Source organism: Vigna unguiculata, chromosome 8 (assembly GCF_037176805.1).
Source record: "Vigna unguiculata cultivar grain cowpea cultivar isolate G323 ecotype 2 chromosome 8, ASM3717680v1, whole genome shotgun sequence".
NCBI lineage: Eukaryota > Viridiplantae > Streptophyta > Magnoliopsida > Fabales > Fabaceae > Vigna > Vigna unguiculata.
The window spans coordinates 21244678-21268882 of record NC_140799.1 but is presented as its reverse complement, the minus strand read 5'-3'; the positions used below and the strand labels follow the sequence as shown (position 1 = coordinate 21268882).

The 24205-nt window shown below is 31.2% G+C and overlaps 1 protein-coding gene and 1 pseudogene across 1 annotated transcript; both read right to left on the bottom strand.

Annotated features, from left to right (window-relative positions):
• Positions 1-2226: 2226 nt before the first annotated feature.
• On the bottom strand, positions 2227-7223 carry LOC114195225 (uncharacterized). Its single transcript, XM_028085621.2, has 2 exons — positions 6900-7223; positions 2227-3068 (listed from the first exon to the last, which is right to left on the bottom strand). The coding sequence occupies exons 1-2, from the start codon at positions 7065-7067 to the stop codon at positions 2538-2540; spliced, it is 699 nt and encodes a 232-aa protein (XP_027941422.1). The 5' UTR covers positions 7068-7223; the 3' UTR covers positions 2227-2537.
• Positions 7224-14997: 7774 nt separating this feature from the next.
• On the bottom strand, positions 14998-15720 carry LOC146884226 (secreted RxLR effector protein 161 pseudogene; annotated as a pseudogene).
• Positions 15721-24205: the final 8485 nt, after the last annotated feature.

The window sequence follows — 24205 nt, the reverse complement described above, 5'->3', positions numbered from 1 at the left end:
TAGGTCAAGATAAATCAAGTCCAAGTCAAGTCAAGTTAGGCTTGTTCCAAGTCATGTTGAGCTAGGTAAAGAGCCCTTATTTCCCCTAACTTTCTTTCTTTTATGTACCCATCTTGATTGTTTATTATTACCTAATTGTCTATTATTAGTGTATTTTCATTTATTGGACTACATTGTGCTAGTAATCCAGATTTTAATTAATTTGGATTTACTTGAACTAATGGAAAAGACAAAATATAACCAATGGCATCACATGCAATCAACATATATAACCAAAATGCAATGTATTTTCATCCAGAACTAACCTTATATCAAAAACCAAAGTTGACAACGAAAGCACATGACAAGAGTAGTGAAAAAAAAACCCCATCTTAGGGGCCTCATCGTTGTGGATGCAGATTGACCTTGGAAGCTTGAAAATGTACTAATCAGGAAGACCATTCGGTCAAAACGAAAAAAAAAAATAAAAAAGACTTCTTATACATGGTAACAACTAGAATGTGAGTCAAAGGAAGCCAAAAACACCTTCGGAGCTTGTCGTCGAAGTCGTTGTGTAAGCTTGAGAAGAAACCACAAAGGAGTAGTGCAGCAAAATAAGACTTGTGCTACTTCTTGTAAAGTTTTAGAAAGCTTATGAAGTCGGGCATGATAGGGACCGACATCATTTAAATTGTTGACGTTGGAGACTAGGTAGGCCGGCGTTTAATTCATTTTTGGCATCGGAACAAGAAGGAATTGATGTCAATTTTGTACAAAAAGTTACAAAAATGTTACGAATCATGTTTAATGTGGTGTTATGCTTGCTTGACATCCTCTGGGTGACGTTGTATGTGTTTTTTGTGACATTGTATGCGTTTTTTGTGTTAGTTTATATGTTAGTTTTAGATTTTGTTTTCTTAATTATTTTTTTTATGGAGAAGTTGGTATTAAAACACTTTAAATAAAAGCATGAGATTAAACTGCAGCTATTTATGTGATAAAACATAATACTTTAAATAATATAATTTTGTATACTTTCATTTTTTATTATTAATAGATGTAAAAAGTAATAAATAGAAGAAAAACAAACAAAAATGTTGACAAAAGAAGGAAGCCTAGAGATTTTGAATGATGATCAAGCAAGAATGAAGAAAAATTGTTAAATATTTAAAGTTATCTTGTAAAATAAATTAAGTATTGTTGTAAAGTAGTTTTACTTAACTTAGAATCAGCAACATAAACTTCATCTCTCTAGGTTCTCTCGTTTTTGGAAAAAACGCAGTGATAATCGATTATCACTAATGATAATTGATTATGTGTGCAAAATTTTATTTTTCGAAATTCTATTGGAATAATCGATTATCTCCCAGGATAATCGATTATCCTGTTCAAAATTTGTTTTCAGAAAACCTAATGGAATAATCGATTATCATAAGTAATAATCAATTATCCTTGGCCGTTGGAACATATCTGTTCAGCTTTTAACCTAATTTTCGAAACCCCTATTTAAAGAACTGCAGTTCAACTTCAAAACTACCTTTTTTGAGAGCTAGAGTCCTAGTGTTGTGTTTGCAAAGAAGTTCTCTGAGTGTTCTTGAAAAAGCTTTGAAAAGCCTAATGTGGGTAGAGCAATAACTTTTCCTAAGAGGGTTTCTAGGAGATTGAGTGCTGCTGTTGTTGCTAGGAAAGCTAGGTCGAGTTCTCTGTGTCATTTAGACAAAATTCTTTCATCTCTTGTGTCTTCAAGAGAGGTGTTTTCTTTTCTCTATTCTTTTATTATCTGATTATAATCTGATATTTTTAGTGATTGAGTTAATCTATTTGTTTAAAGAGATTAACAATTGGACGTATGATTTTTTGATCTAAACCAGTATAAATATTTGTGTTAAATCTTCTTCCTTATCTCTTTATTGTATCTACTGTTGCATTTAAAAGAACTAATATTAAATTAATCGGTAAAATTTTAAAAAAAATTTAAAGTATTAATTTTAATATTAAAAACCAATTCACCCCTTGATTTTTTCCAAACGTTAGACATTTCACTGCGCGATATCAATAAAAATCATTATCATAGTACAACATTATAACGTTAGACATTTCGCTGCACGATATCAATAAAAAACATTATCATAGTACAACATTAACATTATAGAAATGATTGTACATATATACTTTTTAACATGAAACTTCATAAAGTGGATAAAGAACTTTTTAATTAATTAAGAATATATCAAATAATTAGCACCATTGTAATTAATTGAGGTAGAGAAAAAAGCATCCCAACCTTTTATTTTATTCATCCAACCAAAGTGCATGCCAAGCAAATCAAAACTATGCACAAGGTATGCTTTTTATTCACAACCTAACTTATAGAAACTACTGATCATCGTCAACATCACAAAAGCTCATTCCAGTGGGGAAAGCATACATGCACATTTTTTATTATCAAAATGAGGAGAAAGACCTACTTCACTCCTCACTCACTCATCGAGTCACCCCACATAATACAAATTAACTAATTCTCCATTATTGTTACATGAGATATTGACACAGTAACCTCATACAAAATCCCTGTTTTGGTTGGCCTCCACCTTTCCCTTCCCAGTGGTGAAGACAAAGTCAAGATTGTAGAGCACTGGGACCATGGTGAGGGAACAGAGGAAGACCAAGACAGGGCCAAAGATCCATAGCAGCAGAGGGAGTCCTGCATAGAAGAGTCTGTTGCCAACAGTGTTGAGAATGAAACCTTTCTCCAGAATCTCATTGATGTACTGTGGGGTGACCAGAGACATGGGGTCCTGAGGGGTGTTGATTAGGATGTTCACTTGGTTTATGAACCTTATGGAGAGAGAGTGGCAGAAGAATGAGAAGAGGAAAATTGTGAGGAGAGTCACGTATTTGAGGGCCACCATGAACTCTCCATGTGCTCCATACACAGCATCACTCAGTGGCTTCTTCACGCTGTAGGTGCTGCTTATCACTGCTGCTAGGCCTGAGCAGAGGAGAATGGAAGTTGTCGCCATTAGAGTAGCACCCATGATTGTGTTCCTCAGTGATTGTACGGCCAGGATGTTTTTCTTCTCATTGTCCTGTGTTAATCAACATATAAATTTCAATTACCAACTTCTAAACACTTCAAAACAAAAAAACAAAAAGTTAAATCATCTAATATTAATAATCTCTCAGACCCTGAAAGGAATGTTTAAAGGGTGGTCATACTTTAATCAAATATTAATTCAAATTGGGATGCTTTCCAAAACTATCTTAAATAAAATAAAAAATTTAGAATTTACTTGAATTTTTAAAAATGTGTTTTTGTTGTATACAAATATGGAGGGACTATTTAATAATACCTGAGAATAAATAGTATATATATAGAGAGAGAGATATATTTATTGTAAAAATTTGAGTACAATTTTCAATCCCAGATTAATCAATGCTCTTCATTTTATGAAACAATAATTATTAATTGGAAACGTACAAGTAAACAGAAGATCATACAAGGACAAATGCTACTCTGTCTTTTTTTCTTTCTTTTTTGTTATAGGAAGCAAATGATAATATACTATTTTCACTTGGAAGAAAAACCAAAAATATTAATAGTTAATTTTTTTTAATATATTGTCTCTGGGTAAAATATATGTTGTATTTGTTAATAACAATGCATTTAATTCTCTTTTTAACTATTTTATTTATTATTTAATAAAATTACTTATCTTTATGTGCTATGATAAAAATATCATAAAAAATATGTTTTTAGACTTATTGTTCAAAATAATAACCATGCTTTGGTGATGGGGATAAATTATAACTAATATAAGAAAAATATTTTTCGAGAACTAGATAAATAAGCAACACGATAAAAATTACCAACATAATAATGCAATAATTTCATTTTATTAAAAGGAATACGAAAAAGATTTATAAATAATATAACTATGGTTAATGGTTACAATCACACTCTCTTTTACTTTAGGAATGATGAAAAGACCTGGTGAATGTTCTTGTTGGGGAACATTCACATAATATAACAGATTTGGTTTGGGTAAATAAGATAAGATTTGAGATTTGTTTTAATATTCTTAAAAATTAAAGGATATGTTTCCGTACCATGACAAGACTTGTTATTTGCATAGAGTGAAGAATTCGCAAATATAGTTATTCTTTTTCTCACTGTTTAAGAAATTAGATATATAGTTGAAGTTATGTTCGTTTAATTATGATTTAAAAGATAACTTTTTTTTTTGTATCTTGGGACATTGCATCGTGGGACAACGTTTTTAAGGAATAAGAAAGATTAGGAAACACCGCATGTTGTTCACGACTCAGCACGCACTAAATCCGAATAATGTTGATTTGTTTTTCAGGTTGTGATATATGTACCCGCAGGATATCTATCTATATTTTATCTGTTAAATAAATATTTGTCCAGTATTTATATTTATATTTGTGCAGGTATTTGTTATATGGATATCTACATATTTTTTAATATTCACGGTATCTATGGGTATCCACAGATATTTACAAAAAATAATTAATATTTAACAATATATTTTAATCATAAATTCAAATAATAATAAATACATAAAATTTATAAGTTCCAAACAAAGTACATATAACTCATTTAAATAGTGTTGAATGACCGTTTACAAAGATATAAAGATTTCTTTTAAAACCAATTGATAAAGAATAACTCATTTGATTTCAATGTGTTAATGTTTTAATCATGTTTTTTTTTATATTTTTTTAATCTAAATTAAAATATAGCGGGTACGGGTATCTACGGTACGGATACTATAATACCCGTACCTGCCCCTTTAACACATGGGTATAAAAAAATACTCGTATTCGTTATCCGCAGGTATCCATTTTTAATATCAACTTCCTATCCGTTGCGAATTTTATTCGCAAATACCATGGATACGGATTTTTTTGACATTCCTAAGTACACGTGTGTGTATATATGAGAAAGTTCAACTCATACACATAATTTTTATAAAATACTTTCTTTTAAAATGTAATCACATAATACTTTGATTGTATATATATTAATTTTTATGAAATGTCATTAAACTTACAACTAAATAGTTCATAATTATATATTTTGTTGATTTTGATAAATATGAATGGAGTATATATGATCTTTTAGACATAAATTTAGTGATATAAATTTTCAATTCAACTATTAGATAGTAATATATATATATATATATATATATATATATATATTCAATAAAAGTTATTGAATATATTTTTATAAACTTAAGGAGACAGACGTGTTCTTACATGTATGTGTACAATTTAAATATTAAAATTTAAAATAATAATATAAAAATTAATTAATTTGTATTTAATTTAATAACAGTGTACAAGAATTTTTCAATTTGACAAAAATGAGGATGACACATACAATTAAATTTTATAAATATTAAAATTAAAAATGGAGTAAAAATTTAATATATTTAAATCTAATTTCTAAAGCATTGTTATGCACGTATATCTTTGAATATATTATGATTAATTCGTGGATTTGTCATGAAATTTATCTATTTATGGATACTCTGTTAACCACCATAAGAACATTCTGTGTTTTTCTGTTTATGCATGGTTTGTTAAAGGGGCATTTATATGTATCCAGAACAAGAATAAATAAATAAATGCTAAATGCCAAGGAATATGGAATTAGTTAACTTGCAATATCCTCAGTGGAATTATTCCATGAACTTATTCTCCAAGGAAATGATATATGCATAAATATTCCAATACAAGGTAATAGATAGTGTTCATTGCCAAAACTTTATACAGAAAAATATGATTCCTGAAATGCTGAAACCGAAGGTATAGAATATAATACACTGTTCTCATACCTTCACCAATCAGAATTATCGTAATATAACTAATTATTTTTTGCTGTATTTCTTTTTTATTTTTTGAAGTGTAAAATTGTTAGCTAAATTGTAAAAACAGTCTTATTTAGTGGTAATTCACTCTAAATCACCTATTTAGTATATAATTGATCTCAGTAAATATTATTAAAGTCTATAAATATTACACTTATTTAAAACTCAATTTTAATATAGTTTAATATTTCTAACAGGGCTTTACTTTATGTGATTATTATCTTCCTTAGTACCATCAATTTAAAAAAGAGAAGAAGAAAAAGCACTCAAAACCACTGGTATCAAAATGTTTACACTTTTTATGAAATTTAGGTGTTTATATTTTCATAAATTGTATGATAATATATATGACCTAGTAATTAAATTCAAAGTATTTTATAAAGTAATATACAAAAAAATATCGGCATCCTAATTTGGGATCTAAGACCTTTTCACTCATTATACCAAATTTATATTTTTATGATGGTATTTACAGATTAACAATTTAGAGTTAACATAGAACATAGATCAAGACCAAAGAAAACTGTAGAAATTAACCTTTTCCAACAACTAAATTAAGCTTAACGGATGTACGATTTGCTTTTTCTTTTTTTTTAATAGGCAAAAACGCGTGTAAGATTTGTAAAATTATTACTAGTAATTACAAAAGAATGTCACTAACACGTCATTTATTTTTGGTACAATTATAAATTAACCTTTTAACCTGCAATTTTTCATTTGCCACATAAGTTACAATCTGAGACAAGTTTCTATCGGGCATTTAACCGTGTGAAGCAAAAGTTCTTGTAATGACTTGAAAAACAAATCATGATAATAAGTAATGGTAAAAAAGGATCACACCCATGGGTATATTAATAAAACTATATATATATATCACTTCCAACCCAAAATAAATTTATAAGTCTTATTTATTATAAGACGTTCAATTTTTCCATTTATACTTGAATTTTCAAGACATACTTTGGAAAATGAATGGAGAATTAACAAAAAAGAAAATATGAAAAGAAAGAAGATATGTACCTTCATCATGGCATTAACCCAATTTCTACGACCACTGGCATTGATGCCAATGATGGTTGTGTGTGGGTGAGTTCGAACCTTATGCCACAGCCAGAAATGGTAGCCAATGCTTGTAAGAAACCCCAAAGGCACCAATATCACATCCAAGTAGCACTTTCTCCATTCCATGATGATCTTGATTTAAAGGTTTCAAGAGAGAGAGAGAGAGATAACTTTGTAGAATTGCTTAACTTTCTCTTCCTCCTTTCTGATAAACTGTTTTATGAGAGAGCAATTTGCGTTTAAAATTGGTGTCACTCTTCTGTGATCTATGGCAAGCTCCAACACCATATATATATAGGCACATTACAAGAGATGTACGTGGACTTATTTCAAGGTGTTGTTCTAAGAATAATCAAACACCCCTACTTTATCACTATATTACAAACATTGGACTATTTTTTTTATTTCAGGTAGTGGATGACTTTTTGCACCTTTGTCGCCTGCTTTTTTTTTTTTTTCCCAATTAGTTTAACTTTAATCATTATTTATTACACGGTTCTCTTCCACATTCTAACAATAATAGTGCTTGGAATTATTGTACACACAATAATTCTATATCATATATGTATACCAGAAATTTATACACACATTGTATAAATTGCTATTTGCCCTATTGTTTATTTATACATCTTTGATTTTTTTTTATTAAGGTGAGTTGTCTACTTTGATTCTTTATATTTTGTTCATAATTATATTTTTATTTTTTAAAATTAATCAAAATTAGTCTTTTTATTATTCTTTCTGCGTATAAGTTCTTATTTTTATTTAATATTAATATGGACAATAATTAAGATTAGAAACTAAATCTTTACTCAAATTTTATAAAATTTCAAGGATTTTAGCTTATATAAAATTAGGATTTGAAGAGAAAAAATTAACTTATATAAAATTACTATTGACATGACACTACTGAAGTTGAAACAATGGAGGTCACTAGTAATTAGAAGACAGAGAAAAATCAACCTTGGTAGAAGAAGTCAACATTCACCCTCAAGTTGAATATGAAGAAAATTGACTTACTTTTGGAAAGTACATGGTAAATTTTCAATTAATGAACCAAGTAGTGCACCAAAGTTTTATCACTATTACACAATAGGGCTTTTAAGTCTTATACTTCTAGTTTTTTAAGTCTGTTGTACATCATATTTAGATCTGACATAATTAAATTTTAAACATGTTATCAACCAATAGACTTAAATCTTAGGTTTGTTGTAGACCAACAAATTTAAAATTTAAATTTGTTAGTGACCAACCCACTAATTTTAGTTTTTACAAGTTCCTTACAAGAAAAATAAGAAATACTACACAACATAAAATCTTGAATCCTATAAGATTTCTTGCAATCTTTTGTGAAATCCTATCACAAGAGATGGTAAACGTGGCCAAAGGAAGGGGTCGAAAGACAACGAGAACTCATAGCTTTCTCTCTATCCCGAGGCCAAACTCACACTTTATGGAGCTATAACATACATTAAGTCTGTTGGGAGAGCCCTCTGGAACTGCAAAAGCCTTTGCCTCTATAACAGCCTCATTTCAAAGAAAAGTGTAAGTTACATTGATTTGGTCTTTGGGTTCATTTTCTTGAGCATACCTTACGAAGAAGGGAAGAGAGTAGCCTAGGACAAGATATCTGATTTACGCAAGGCCAAGCGGACCCTAGTTAAGAAACCAATCACAAAAAGCATAGAAAAAAAAATGAAGCAAAATCACTTGAAAAATAAAGTACAAAGAATAACTCCCTCTAAAAGTAATGTCAAATTCAAAATAAGAATGAGATCCAACACTTGAATCTTAACCTTTAGAAAATATTTTAAAGAGAACTACAAGAAAGATCTTTTCGCTTTTCAAATGGGTAAAAAGAAAAATACATAAACAACTATTTTGAATTTACTATTTAAGACAACATAGAGACAAATTATGTTGAATTGATAAAATAAAAATGTTGAAATCTATTTTAACGTATTAAAACAATATAAAATAAGTTGTTGAAAATATTTAAATCAATTGGTTGAAACTTGGCGAATTTGACCTAAACAAAAGCTATAGGATTTTAACCAATTGAAATGTTTAAGCTTGTGTTTCTAGAAAGGTCGTGAACATTGCAACGAGTTAAAATCAATTTTAATAAATTGCAATCGTTTGAAAACAACTATAGCACAACAAATAACACAATATCAAGCATCACATACTCACCCAAACACAACCTAAACCTAAGAATTACAACTCAAAACAAGATTAACTACAAGGTCAACTCTTCTAGACATCCATCTTTAAATCCAAGTGGTTGGGAGCATTAAATTAAATCAATAAGTGTTGCTTAAATCTTCAATGTTAGCATCTTAAACTCATTATCATTCCTTATGCCAAACTAATGACACCTAATGAAAAGGAAAGTTATGAGAGGAACATCGACAAATGATAGAGTAAAAAGTTAACTTATCATTAAAGGTAAAAGAGAATTCCCCTACACCTCATAGTTCACTTATGTGGTCATGAACATATAGTTCAACAATAGGTGAGGATACATATCCTTTATAAAACTAGTCGACAACACAAAATGTGAACTCTCAATTTTTAGGTGCTTACTCTAGGTATAATAATTTATAATGTACCTAGAAAAGAATAAAATATGGCACTAATAATATATGGAGCCAACTATTGTCATAAATTTATTCCCTCATTTTGAAAAATTCAAGCACAATATATACCAATGGTATTGGATGAAGTCTCTTAGGAGCTCTTTGATAAAACGATTGATGTCAATGTTGGTGACATGGTCATTAAGTCAATCATCATCGAAGATCCCCTCAAAACTTAGAAAAGGTCTTCAATAAGGTACGACAACAAAACATAAGACTAAATTTTAAAAAGAAAAAAAAAAGTGTTTTTTGGTGTAGGTGGTGTAAAATTCTTTAGATTTTATTACACAACAAAGGTGCAAAAGTAAACCCTAACAAGTATGCAACCATGTTATCCTTAAGGAGCCACAACAACATTAAAAAAGCTCAATGTTTGAACAATAAACTTACCTCACTATCTTAACTCCTCCCAAAGTTGGAGAAGAATGTCAAGCCTATTTCAAGTTGAATAAGGGTTCACAAAAATTTGATTAGAAACACAAGTGTAAAGAGATGTCCCTAAACATCAAGCATGACATTGCCTCTTTACTCGTTAGTACACCATAAAACACAATTTTCATCATCTACTTATTTGTTTCCTCTCCAATTTTACGATGAATGTTTAAAAAATATATCAACTTCATGAACAAAGCATTCAACTTGCCAAGTAGTGGTATCGAGAAACTCGTCCTCTTCCTCATTCTGTCAACAAGACGGTTATTCCTTTATTTTCATAGTTTTGATATTATAGTTACAAGCTAAGGGTTAAATAAAATTGAATTAATAGGGAGGATGGTAATGTGGTCGATACAATTGTCATAACTCAAACTACAATATGAAAGTCGAGGATCATGAAGGTGTAGTTCCTAATAGACTTTTTTGCTGGGATGTCTAAACTCAACGAAAAGCACAAATGATGGGCCTTAAGCGTTGATGACTCCTCAAATAAAAAGGAAAATGGAGTTGGTGTTATATTTGAAGGACCTAATTAAATTATTTGACTTCAAGACAACCAACAACTAAATTGAGTATGAAGCTCTCATCATTGGTGTGAGACTGGATAACGAGATGAGAGTCAAGGAATGGAGTGTCACAACAACTTGTAGCTTCTCACTAGACAAATGAACCAATAATACCAATTTAAAGAGTTTATATTACAAAACTCTTTCATACCGCTAAAATGGACAACCAAGTGACTATTTACTCGATTAATTATTTAATATACTTCTGAATGTGGAGGACTTATACTTATTTACTCTCGAGTATATCATAATTACATTTCGATTATCACAAATATTGGAACTCAATTAAGTATGAAAACTAGTCAATCACCTTAGTTAAATAGAGTGGAAGGAGTGCAAGTAAGAAATCAAATCTATTTTCTATTACTTAGTTTTATACGTGGAGTCCAAAAGATCTCTAAATATAAGCATTTATGAAAAGAAATACTAAATCATTTTTCTTTCACTTCTCATACTATTATTTTTAGGTATTACTAATTTGAGGTCTAAAATATTTTTGTAGTTAACCTACATTTAATAGCCAGACACTACACCCAAAACTCATCTCATAATCAACAAACTCAACAATAAAATTTATTCCTCTCATAACTCGTCTAACTACATTCATCTATTCTATAAAAAATGAAAAGAATAGTTAGAAAGTTAAGATGCAAAAGAAAATTTAACTAAGACACATTATTTCATCTATAACAATTAATAATAATGATTAAATTTTGTAACTACTTTATGGTGTATACTTTATTTACTTATTTAACCTCTATATCTCTATATCCATTTTTAACCAAAATTTTAGTTAAAAAGAACTATTACACGCAGTTAAATCAATAAATTAAGATCAACATATCATATATGGTTTAAACCATTTTAGAAAAAATAGTAGACCAATAATTAGGTTAAAACTAATTATCTTATAAACTATTTTTTTCAAACGAAACTATGCTAGTTGTAAGAAACATGGGTAATATGAACGCGACACGTGATTTTTTCAGAAGAAACGCAATCGCTCTAAGTGTCTCACACTTTGCCGTTTCATTTAACTAAGCAGTGCCGTTTCATTCACACCTTTGTCGTTAACGACAAGTTTCAACAAATTAACGTTTGTTTGGTTTGGCGTTTAGTGCTGCTAAAATGGACAAGTCTAATTTAGTAATAATAAACACATAAATTTGTATAATTCATCATTATTTTTTCAATCTCCTAAATAATTTAGATTAACGAAACAAAAATACTTGCATAGACAATATCTTAATTTTGAAATTGGCATCTCAATATTTATTCTATTGTTAAAGTACTGCAACAGGTTTTCGAATATTCTTTTAAATACTTTTTAGAATATTCAAATACTGAAATTTATTTTCTTATTATTTCACATTAAATATTTGCATAGACAATATCTGAATTTTAAAATTGGCATCTCAATATTTATTCTATTGTTTAGAACTATCAAAATGTGTTGGAACTCGTGAGTCAATTTGGCTCATCACAAGTTCGATCAGGTTTGATTAAAATTTTTTTACAAATTGTAATATGGGTTGATTTTTGACGCAGCTCACCTAGAACTCGGTTCACTTGGGTTGAACCGGTGGTGAGCCGGATTGGCTCACCAACCCGCAAATAAAGGATCGCATAAGTATTTTTTTGTTAAGTTGGGCTTTGCATTTGAGTTATGTTAGGTTAATTTTTTTAGCCAACACATAGATAATTTGTATTTTTGTGATTTTGGTTTGTATTTGGATTGTATTAAAGTTTATTTAGATTTTAATTAGAATTATAATTTAGTTTTGACTGAAAAAAAAAATAATATTTTTTTTTAATTAAGTGAACCCGTGAGCCAACCCATTTAACCCACCAACCCGTGGTGGGCCGGGTCGGGTTCGAATTTTTTGGCTCGCTAATAAGTGAGCCGGGTTGAGTTGGCTCACTAAGTGATCAACCCATGGTGGGTCAAGTCAGGTCGAGTCGGGTTACCCGTTTTGATAACTCTACTATTGTTAAAGTATTGTAACAGGTTTTTGAATATTCTTTTAAAATACTCAAATACTTTTAGAATATTCAAATACTCTCTGGTTCGAAAGTATGTAATCTTTTACCCTGTGTTTAGATAAGAAATTTTAACAATTTAAAAAAAATACATGGTATTTGAATTACTTACAATTGAATTATCTTTATTTCTTAAATAATTTGTTTCGATGGAGTAATTGAAATATCTTGAATTTCAATTATTATTTTTTTTTTTGGAAAAAGCAAATTAATTTTTCTGTTAAGGAAAATTCTATTTTAAAAATATTTGGCTAGATCTTTGGATCGAGCTAATCCAGCTCGACCTTCCGCATAAGCTAACTAGTTTTGACCTTTATCCAACCCAATCGTCCAAACCCTTGATCATGGTCGACTCCGCTCATCCTTCGTCCCGAGCTAAACTAACTCAACCTTCAGCATTGAAGGTTAAGCTAGGTTTGTCCAAGTAACTATTTGTAGAAGGTATATTGTAACTCTTTGTAGAAGGATTAGAGTACCACAAGTACTCTATTTTATTTTATTTATTCATTTTTTGCTGAATCAAAGGGTAGAGCCAAGTTGACTACGCAAAAGGTCGAGCAGAGTTGACTCCAGTAAAAGGTCTAGTCTACTTGGCATCAGTCAAAGTTTGATACTAATCAGCTTGGGCCAAAGGTCGAGACTAGTCGATCCTAGACAGAGGTTGAGACTAGTCGGGCCTAGTCGAAGGTTGAAACAAGTTTGCCTTAACCGAAGATTAAGATGAGTCGAATTAGGATGAAAGTTGAGAATAGTCGGGGTGAACTGAAGGTCAAGCCGAGTAAGCCAAGTTAAAGTACGAGCCTTGGGCCGAGCAAAGTCATCTTGGGTAGAAGGTTTAACTGAGTTGGCCTAACGGAAGGTTGAGGTGAGTCAACCCTTAACAAAGTTTGAGACAAGTCGACCCTAGTCGTAGGTAAATACAAGTTAGCCTTGGTCGAAGCTCTAGATGAGTTGACCAAGGCCATAAGTCGAGATGAATCGATCTTGGTCGAAGTTTAAAAATGAGTCGACACATATCCAAGGTTGAGTCAAATGGGTTAAAGAAAAATTTTGAGTCAACTAGGCTCGAGCCAATGGTTAAAAAAATGGGCCAAAGTTCAAGACTTGCATGCACGGGTCAAAGGTCGAGTCGAGTAGGCCCGGGCCAAAGGCAATGTCAAGTCACTCAGGCTTGAAGATCGAGCCATGTCGATTTAGGCCGAATTTTGAGATTAGTCGACTAAAGTCAGAGGGTTGAACCGAGCCTATTTGGGAAGAAGGTTAAGCTAAGTCGGCTTGATCGTAAGTTGAGACCAGTTGGCCTGGGTTAGAGGTTGAGACAAGTTGGCCTTGACCGAAAGTCAAGCTAAGTCGAGACGAGTTAACCCTAGTTAAAGTTTGATACGATTTGGCACCACCTAAAGGACGTGTCGAGTAGGCCCAAGGCTAAGGTAGAACTGAGTAGGTTTGGGCCGAATGTGGAGTCAAGTCACTCGAGACAAAGGTCCAGCTTAGCTGGACGAATTGAATTGTTGAGTTGAGTCGACTTAGGTGAAAGGTTGATTTGAGTCAGTTAGGCAGATGGCCAAGATGAGTTGCTCCTGGCTATAGATAAAAACGAGCCAGCTTTGGCCAAATGTCGAGTCAAGTCGTTCTGATATCATAGTCGAGTCGGATTGACCCGAGCTATATGTAAGAACGACTCGACCTGAGTTGAAGATGTGACTTGACTTTTTGGATTTGTAAAAGTTTTTCATCTTGACCAATGAGAAATTCCACAACTTGTAAAATTTCAATTTTCTTCCTTGTTGAGTGAATTTCAAATTTTACTATTTTATTTATTTAAAATACATTCTTAAAATTTCTCAATTTCAATTTTTTTAAGTCATTTCACCGTCGTTTTATTTCAAAAAATTTCAAAATCTCCAAATAAATTAATTACTTTCTGAAATTGTAAACTCCAAACACAACATTAAATTTTATGAAGATAATTTATATACCCTTTTCCCTACAAGCATTTTTTAAAACTAAAATATAATGAAGTTATATTTTCAAAACAAACAATATTCTGAACACAATAATTTACCTTAGTGTTTGTCAAACTTAAACTTAGAATATTAAGTTTTTAAAAATATATGTTTTCTTTATTTTAGTTTTTATTTTTTAAAGAAAATTATGGTTCATTTTGTTATAATTTTTATTTTTTAGAAAACGTACCATATGTTAACTAATATAGTATATTTAAACAAATTGATGAATGAATATTTTATTGAATGGCAGCCAAGCCTTTAAATAACAGCAGAAATACAATTGTAACTGACACAAACAAAATAACAGAATAAAAAACAAATCCCGTAACAGACTCAACAAATATATTTCAGCAAACCCTCCCTTAAACTAATTGCACCCATGCACTTTGTTTAAAGTTGGAATTTCGCACACTCCAAGCAGTTTTCGAAATTTCAGAAAAGAATCCAATTTTAAAGGCTTGGTCATAATATCTGCAATTTGGTCCTGTGTTCCGCAATGAACTAGCTCAATGACCCCATCTCTTGTGAGGTCTTTGAGGAAGTAAAACCTTACATCTATGTGTTTACTCCTTCCATGCATAACTGGGTTTTTGGACAATTTGATAGTTGAGCAATTATCACACATTATCAGAGTACTTTCTGTTTGATCCAATCCTAACTCCTTTAGGACCCTTCTCATCCAAATTGCTTGACAAGCACATCCAGCTGTTGCAATGAACTCATCTTCTGTGGTGGAAAGTGTGACAATTGGTTGCTTTTTGGAGGACCAAGCAACACTGCCTTCACTCATTAGGAACACATATCCTGATGTACTTTTTCTATCCTCCACATCTCCAGCATAGTCACTATCAGTAAAACCCAATAGCTTCTCAGTTCCTCCTCTTTTATATAGAATCCCATAATTTTCAGTACCCTTTAAATACCTAAGAATTCTCTTAGCCACTTTAGCATGCATTTCTGTTGGTTGAGTCATATACCTGCTAATTAAGCTGACCACAAACATCAAATCTGGTCGGGTGGTAGTGATGTACATCAAACTACCAACCATTTGTTTGAAATGAGTTTCGTCAATTTTGACTTCCCCCTTCATCTTTACATAAATTATTTCCTGGCACAATAGGATTGTTGACAGAATTACTTTCTTCCATGCCAAATCGCCTCAGAATTTCTTGAGCATATTTTTTTTGGTATATGTAAATCCCATTAGAACATTGCAACACTTCAATGCCTAAGAAAAATCTCATTTTTTCTAAATCTGTCATCTCAAACTGTTGTTGCATGGATTTCTTAAAATGATTCATCATAAGCTCATCATTTCCTATGTATATAAGATCGTCTACATAAACACTGATGATAAGAATCTTACCTTCTTTGCTCCATTTGAAAAAGAGTGTTTGCTCATTTTGACTTTGCTAAAAACCTTCACAAACAAAATAAGACTCAATGCGGCTAAACCAAGCTCGTGGTGCTTCTTTTAGACCGTATAAAGCCTTGTGGAGTTTATAAACCATATGTTCACTTCCTTTCTTCTCATATCCTTTTGGTTGAGCAACATACACGTCTTCCGTTAAGGTTCCATGTAGGAAAGCGGATTTGACATCAAATTGATAGATACTCCATCCTCGTTGTGCAGCAATTGCTATTACCATTCTAATAGTATCCATCCGAGCTACAGGGGCAAAAACTTCATTGTAGTCAATACCATGCTTTTGTGAATACCCCTTAGCCACGAGGCGAGCTTTGAATTTATCCACTTCTCCATGTTCATTTACTTTGGTTTTGTATATCCATTTAACTCCAATCTTCTTTGCACCATTCGGTAACTCAACTAATTTCCAAGTATGGTTCTTCTCTATAGCTGTGATCTCATCTTCCATGGCTTGCCTCCATTTAGCACTTTTTACTGCATCCTCAAAACATATTGGATCTGCAGAATCTACCAAAGCCATATGCACGATATCTTCATCTTCTGACAGTCCTTCTCCTGACACATAATCTTCCATCCACCTTGGAGCATGTCTTATTCTTCCATCTTCATCTACAACATTTTGTGTTGTATCAAGTTGATCTCCAATCTGATCAGTCTCTTCAATTTCGTTCTCCTCAGTTGGGTTTGCATCAGTATGATCATATTCATAAAATTCGTTATTTCCACCTTCTGAATCTACTTGCAAGTTTTCTTTGGAGGCTGCATTCCAATCCCATTGTTTTTCTTCTTCAAAAATGACATCCCAACTTATTAAAACTTTTCTTGATGCAGGATCATATAACTTGTACCCCTTTGATTCATCACTAACACCAAGGAGAACACATTTAACACTTTTACCTTCTAATTTGGTCCTCTTAGCATCTGGAATATCTGCATGTCCTACACATCCAAATACTCTAAAATGCTCAACAGAAGGTTTCTCACCACTCCACGCCTCCTCTGGTGTCATTCCTTTAACTGCCAACGTGGGGGATCGATTTAGAACATATGTTGTCCACTTCACAGCTTCAGGCCAAAACATTTTCGGAACTCCCTTGGCAGACAATATTGATCTAACTAGGTTCAACACCGTCCTATTTTTACGCTTGGCCACTCCATTTTGTTGTGGAGTATAAGCTGTAGTTAATTGCCTCTTTATCCCATTCAATTTACAAAAATCATTGAACTCTGCTGAATTGAATTCTCCTCCTCTGTCTGTACATAAACATTTGATAGCCAAACCACTTTCTTTCTCAACGAGCATTTTAAAACACTTGAAATGATGGAATGCTTCTGATTTTTCCAATAAAAAATATACCCAAGCTTTTCTAGAATAGTCATCTATAAAGCATAAGAAGTACCTTTTTTGACTATTGGATGCTGGTGTAATAGGACTGCAAATGTCTGCATGAATCAATTGTAATTTTTGGGTTGCTCTCCAATGACTTTGTTTAGGAATTGGCTCACGATGTTGCTTCCCTTGAACGCAATCAGTACACATAATTGTAGAGGTAGGCAGCAAAGGCAAGCCATGAACCATCTCGCTTTTCTGAAGCAATTGTAAACCTTGGTGGCTGAGATGAGGTATCTGCAATGCCACAAATGAGGAAGTTCTTGTGTTGTGGTGTTGAAGCATATTTCCGTTTTTTTGAAATCCTTGCAGGTAATATAAACATCCTGTTTGGAGTCATCTTGATTTGTAAGATTAATCCTTTGTGAGGATGATATATATTGCACCCTCCTAACTTAAACATGATGGGTAACCCTTTCTCTTGCAGCTGGCCAATACTCAATAGATTATTCTTGAGCTCAGGTACGTAAAAAACATCTTGTATCACATGAGTGACACCATTGACATTCAGCTTCACATTTCCTTTGCTAAAAACGTTCATCTTGGTGTTGTTTCCAAGCTTTACTACATGTCTAAAAGATTCATCAATCTCATTGAAATTTGATTTATCTCCACACATGTGATTTGAGCATCCTGAATCGAGAAACCAAGCATCTTCCTTGCTTGTTTGATGTTGAGGAAGCCCAACGTGAGACATTAGCAATATTTCTTCTTCTTCGTCAAATTCTGCATAATTAACTTCCTTGTCCAATGAAGGACGTTCATACTGGTAGTGACCTAGCTTGTGGCATTTAAAACATTCAATCGTTGCTCGATTGAAAATTTGCCTTCCTCTTCCTCTTCCCCTTGTGCCAACATTATCTAAACGCACTGTCAATGCTTGTTCTTCTCCGCTTGATTTGATAAACTTTTGCTCATGAACAACTAGAGAGCTTTGTAGTTCATCAATAGTAAGTTTGTCAATGTCCTTAGATTCCTCAATTGAGACAACAACATAATTGAATTTCTCAGTTAAGGTTCTAAGGATTTTTTCGACAATAGTAACTTCCTTCATATCTTCACCATTACTCCGCATCTTGGTCGCTACATTCATAATACGAGCAAAATATTCAGTTATGGTTTCACCCACTTTCATTTCCAGAACTTCAAAGTCTCTTCTCAGAGCTTGGAGAAGAGAACGCTTTACTCTAGCATTTCCAGCAAACTTTTTCTTCATTGAATCCCATATCTGCTTCGATGTGCGTTTTTGCAGAATTTGCTCAAGAATTGTTCTATCAATGGCTTGAAACAAATAGTTCTTAACTTTGAGATCTTTCGTAATCAGATCCTCCAACTCCTTTTGTTGCACCTCAGTCAACTCCACTCCTTCTGCAACGTCATAACCACACTCCACCAGATGCCAATAACCCTTTGATCTTAAAAGGTTTTCCATAAGCATGCTCCAATGGTCATAATGACCATCGAAACGTGGTATGGCAGGTTGCACGAAGCTCTTATCCTCACTCATTTTATGATTCACTCAAAGTTTTTTATATCAGGCCCCAAGATGGAGCTCTGATACCAATTTGTTAACTAATATAGTATATTTAAACAAATTGATGAATGAATATTTTATTGAATGGCAGCCAAGCCTTTAAATAACAGCAGAAATACAATTGTAACTGACACAAAAAAAATAACAGAATAAAAAATAAATCCCGTAACATACTCAACGTAACAGACTCAACAAATATATTTCAACACCATAAATATTTAGATAGTTACGAGTGAAGAAATAAGAGAAAAATACATGTTATCATTTAAGTATTAATAATGAAGATAATTATACTTTTTTTTTATTTGTCTATATCTATCTTGTTTCATTATCATCTTTAATCTAACAGGATTTATTTGATATGTTACATTTATTAAAAATAATCTATTTAAAAATAAGTTAAAATTTTTGATATCAGTGACGGACCTTTATATAGGCGCCATTCCCTATTTTTTTTTAATATTTATATAATTTTATATATGGTTTCAAATATTTTTTTTTTAAATTTAATATATTTAATATATATATATATATATATATATATATATATAAATAAAGAAAAAAAAATTGTCTACATTTATTTCTCAATTCTTTTAAAATTTAAATACTTATTTTATTAATCTTTTAAATGACTATTTGTTTAATTTAACTTTTTTTATTTTAACTGGTTTTTTAAACATAATCATAATAAATGAAAAATAATTACAATAAAATGATAAAAATTATTTATATTTAATTTTATAATTATAAGAATGGTAATAATAATAATTTTATTATTTTTTCTTATCGTAAAAAAATTAAATATAGTGATTTTATTTGTTTATATACAATTTATTTTGGGTTTAATTATTATTTTACTTACTATTTTCATCCAAAAATATTTAGTTAGTATTTCAGTTTTATTTAGTTTCAATTCGGTTTCGATTTTTGAAAAAATGATACAATTTGATTATTTTTTGCTGAATTTCTTGAAACAGAATAAGGTTTTTTCATCAAAATTAAAGTTGTGAATAAGAACTATTTGCTTCGTTGGTGTAATTAACATAATCCTAGTGTAAATTTTGATGAAAAATTATTGATATGCTTGAAAAAATTTAACGAAAATGACCAAATACCATCAATTTTAAAAAAATTGGGGCCAAATTAAGACAAAAAAAAATTAGAGGACTAACTTGACATTTTTAGATAAAAATATGAACAAAAAAGTAATTCAACCAAAATTTTGACATCCCAAAAATATTGATTGAAGATCCGTTACTAGATGATATATATATATATATATATATATGAGAATAAGTTGTCCAAATAAATTAAAAAAGAAAAATATGAATTATTTATTCATGAAACAATTTAAGTAGAAAAATATAGTTAAAGATATAATATCTTGGATAATTTTATTTAATTATTAATTTTTATATTAATATTATAATAACTAAACTATAAAATAAGCTAAGAATAATAGTAACAAATATTTTTGCTATTTTAAGAAAAAAAATATCAAAAATTATAAAATAAAAACTTTAAAGTTACAATTTTTATATTATATATTTAACAAAAAAAATTAAAAAACGAGGTTGATTGACCTATGTAATATTTTTAATTGTGAATTAAAATCTTATTGATGGATCAGATGAAGTTGTAGTTAAAACAACAAATCTAATAAAAATAATATAAATAATAATAAACTGCCTTTATTATTGAAATATTTTCCCAAAACGCGAGAAAATTTAAACTTTATTAAAAGCGTCAAAATTCCAAAATTCCTAAATTTGTACAACGTCTACCACATTCTGAAATTATTAAAAACAAGTCACTTATTACAAAAACATCACAAGGATGAATCTGTGAAATTTCCCTATAGCCCCTTTCAGGCTTTAAGCATCAACATGCTCACCTGCAACAACATCTTCTCCCATGTAATGAGTTACATGATCATCGCCAAACACACAAATATGGTGAGTTCAAAATAAAATAATACACCACAAGGTACATTATAACAACAAATTAAAACCCCAAACACTTTTGCTACACTCCAATCTCATACCCAAACATTCACATCTTCCTATGGACACCTCTTGATTCTACACCCTTTGATGATTACATTGATCGATCCTTGCTACCATGAGTGTCTACTCGCCTCTCTGACTACAGGCCACCACCTATAGTCCACACGTGAGAATGATCTTGTCACGACCACAATCCGCAACACCAAGTGGAGTTCCCCAATATGAACCGCAATTCGAATTTGTCCCAAGACTACCAAACTCATCGGATAACATTGAGGAGGGAAATCTTTCAGAACCCATCTGTACAAGCCACGATCTCGCACACTCAACTGGACTTCCAAAACCACCAGGCTACAACCTCGAGTGGCCACGTGTTACCCCAATACAAGCTACACTCGTAACTGGGCCCTAACAAAGCATCGCATCAAAACCTCCATCCAAAGCTGTGTAGAATCCTCCCACGCAATCCAACTCCACCCAAAACCGCTTGGCGCTTAACGCACGTCGCTGGGCGGAACCTGGTTCCAAACTGCCTCAGCCAGATCTTTTTCGCCTGGCGAGATCACCCTTTCCGCCAGGTGCCATGCGTTGCAGGCTTCTCTGGTTTTCCCTTATCGCCTGAAAACACACCCCAAGTCGCCAAGCGCCACACCAGTAGGATCATTACTACTGGTTTTTGGCACCTTGGAGCAAGTTGAACCCCAAACACTCAACATACAATCAATAACATCAAATATGCTTATCTAGTCATAATCACATGACTAGATCACAGTACAACACAATCCTAAACAACTAAACAATATTCAGGAAGAACACATAACCATTGCCCCAAAATATCGCACGAGCAATAAAACAACAACAACAATAACAACAACAACAACAACAACAATAATAACAATAATAATAATAATAATAATAATAATAATAATAATAATAATAATAATAATAACAACAACAACAACAATAATAATAATAAAACAAAACAATAAAAGTAATAAAAATAATGAAAATAATAATAAAATAAAATAAAATAAAATGAAACAATAATAATAAAACAATAATTCTTATAAGATAAAACAATAATAGCAAAATAATAATAATAATAATAATAATAATAAAATAAATTAATAATAATAAAACAATAATAATGATAATAAAATCATAAATAAAATAAAAATATAATAATAACAATAATAATAAAATAATAGTAAAATAATAATAATAATAATAATAATAAATAAATAATAAAAATAAAATAATAATAGTAAAATAATAATAATAATAATAATAATAATAGTAATAATGAAAATAACAACAATAATAATAATAATAATAATAATAATAAGGTTTAATTAGTCGGATGATACTCACTTTCAATTAGATGTGTTAGGTTGGTACTTGGTTTTAAAAAGGTGTCAATTGAGTCCCAACTTTTGAAAAGATACCTCAATTAGATCCTTTTTAGCAAAAAAAATATTAACACCGTTAACGGTATTGATATTTAAAATGACTTACAAAATTAAGTATTGATATTTATGTCAAAATTTAGTAGTAAAAGTTATTAATTAAGTTAACAGTTTTAGTAATTTTTGTATGAAAAGGACTTGATTAAGACACTTTTTCAAAATTTGGGACTAGATTGACACATTTTTAAAAGTGGGTACCAAACTGACAATCTGAAAAAAAGTGGGTACCATCCGACTAATTAAACCTAATAATAATAATTGTACCGCATTTAGAAGAAAAACTCTAAACATCACGGCAAGTAAAAAAAAAGAATCATAATAATCACAAGAGCGATGGGGTCACATAGAGAACTCAATATAACGAAAACCACAAGCACACATATACTCTCTCTAAAACATCATACAACAATCATCAATAGGTTAAACGATAAAATAATTTGGTTTAGGAGAAGGCTTTCATGCATCAATATATAACGCAATTGCATATAATATCATTAAAACAGGAAATGACAGCTCCCCTAACCCGGATTCCTTGCTCACGTTGAAATTCCAAGCCCTTTCGTAATTGCAACCGTATCCCACCCCTTTGACTCCACTATTTCCCACTCCAAATGGCCTCCCAATTCACTATCAACTTAGTTTTCCAATGCATGTTGTTGGTATATACCAAAAGGACTCTACCTCTCCCTAATTCCACTCTTATTCTCACTTTCCAACCCCAAATTTTAATTGCCTTAATGGATAAAACAAAATTATATTAAAATAAGATTAATGGTCATTCAATTGGTATTCTATGATGATTTCTCAGCCCTTCCATCTTCTCCTCAAGGAAGCTAGGGTTTCTGACCCTTCTCATTCATGACCAAAAAGGAATTGGCAAAAATGGACCTATTTCACATAAGGTCAAGGTTTGAACAAACAACCACACAATTGCCAATCCAATGCACAACCAATCAACCAAATCATGGTTTGTGATAATTACTATGCATCTAGAATTATATTATTACTCCTCAAGGTCCAACATATTATTAAAATATTAAAATAATTAAATTAACACCCTAATGTCATATATAGGACTCAAACCCAAGTTCTTTCATAGTAACCAAATACTCTCAACCACTTGAACTCCTACTATTTCTTGTCTTCTCTCTCCACATTAATTAACTTAGTGATTCCTGTCCTCACATTTATTAATTAAATATTTATTTATTTAATTTTCCCGGGTCGTACACCATATATATAGGTGTAAGTCAAATACATATCGTCATACACTAAAACTAGAGACACGAGTGTCATTGTTGTAGTACAAAGTCACTTAAGCGAAAGGAGAAATCACAAAGTAATTAAATGCATGTAAGCATATTAGGCAGCCTAAAATGAATTAATCTTGCAAACTCTAGGGCCAACAAGTTGGGCTCATCCAGGTAGTATAAATAACATTGTTCACGAAATAAGTAGGCGATCTGAATTAATACTTTTTCATCGTTACATCCAATAACTAACTTGGGAGCCAAAGTGTTTTTAAAGTACCCTCGTTGAGGTCATACCACCCCAACCGGAAGAGAAAATCTTGACAAGAATAATGAAGAAGACTTGTGATCTGCAAGAGAGGAAATAAAGTGTTCACGTAATAAATATGAAGAAGAGTAGACACAAAAACTACTTGATATGTCTCGATTTAAGTAGAAGATTTATGTCTCTCAATAGATGTAATGAAGAAGAAGAGGGAGAAGGCCAAGAAGAAGAAGGC

Coding starts and splice junctions, on each gene's coding strand:
- LOC114195225 (XM_028085621.2), bottom strand. CDS start 7,067: ATGGAATGGAGAAAGTGCTACTTGGATGTGATATTGGTGCCTTTGGGG. Junction 3,069..6,899: donor GGGTTAATGCCATGATGAAG/GTACATATCTTC, acceptor TGATTAACACAG/GACAATGAGAAGAAAAACAT.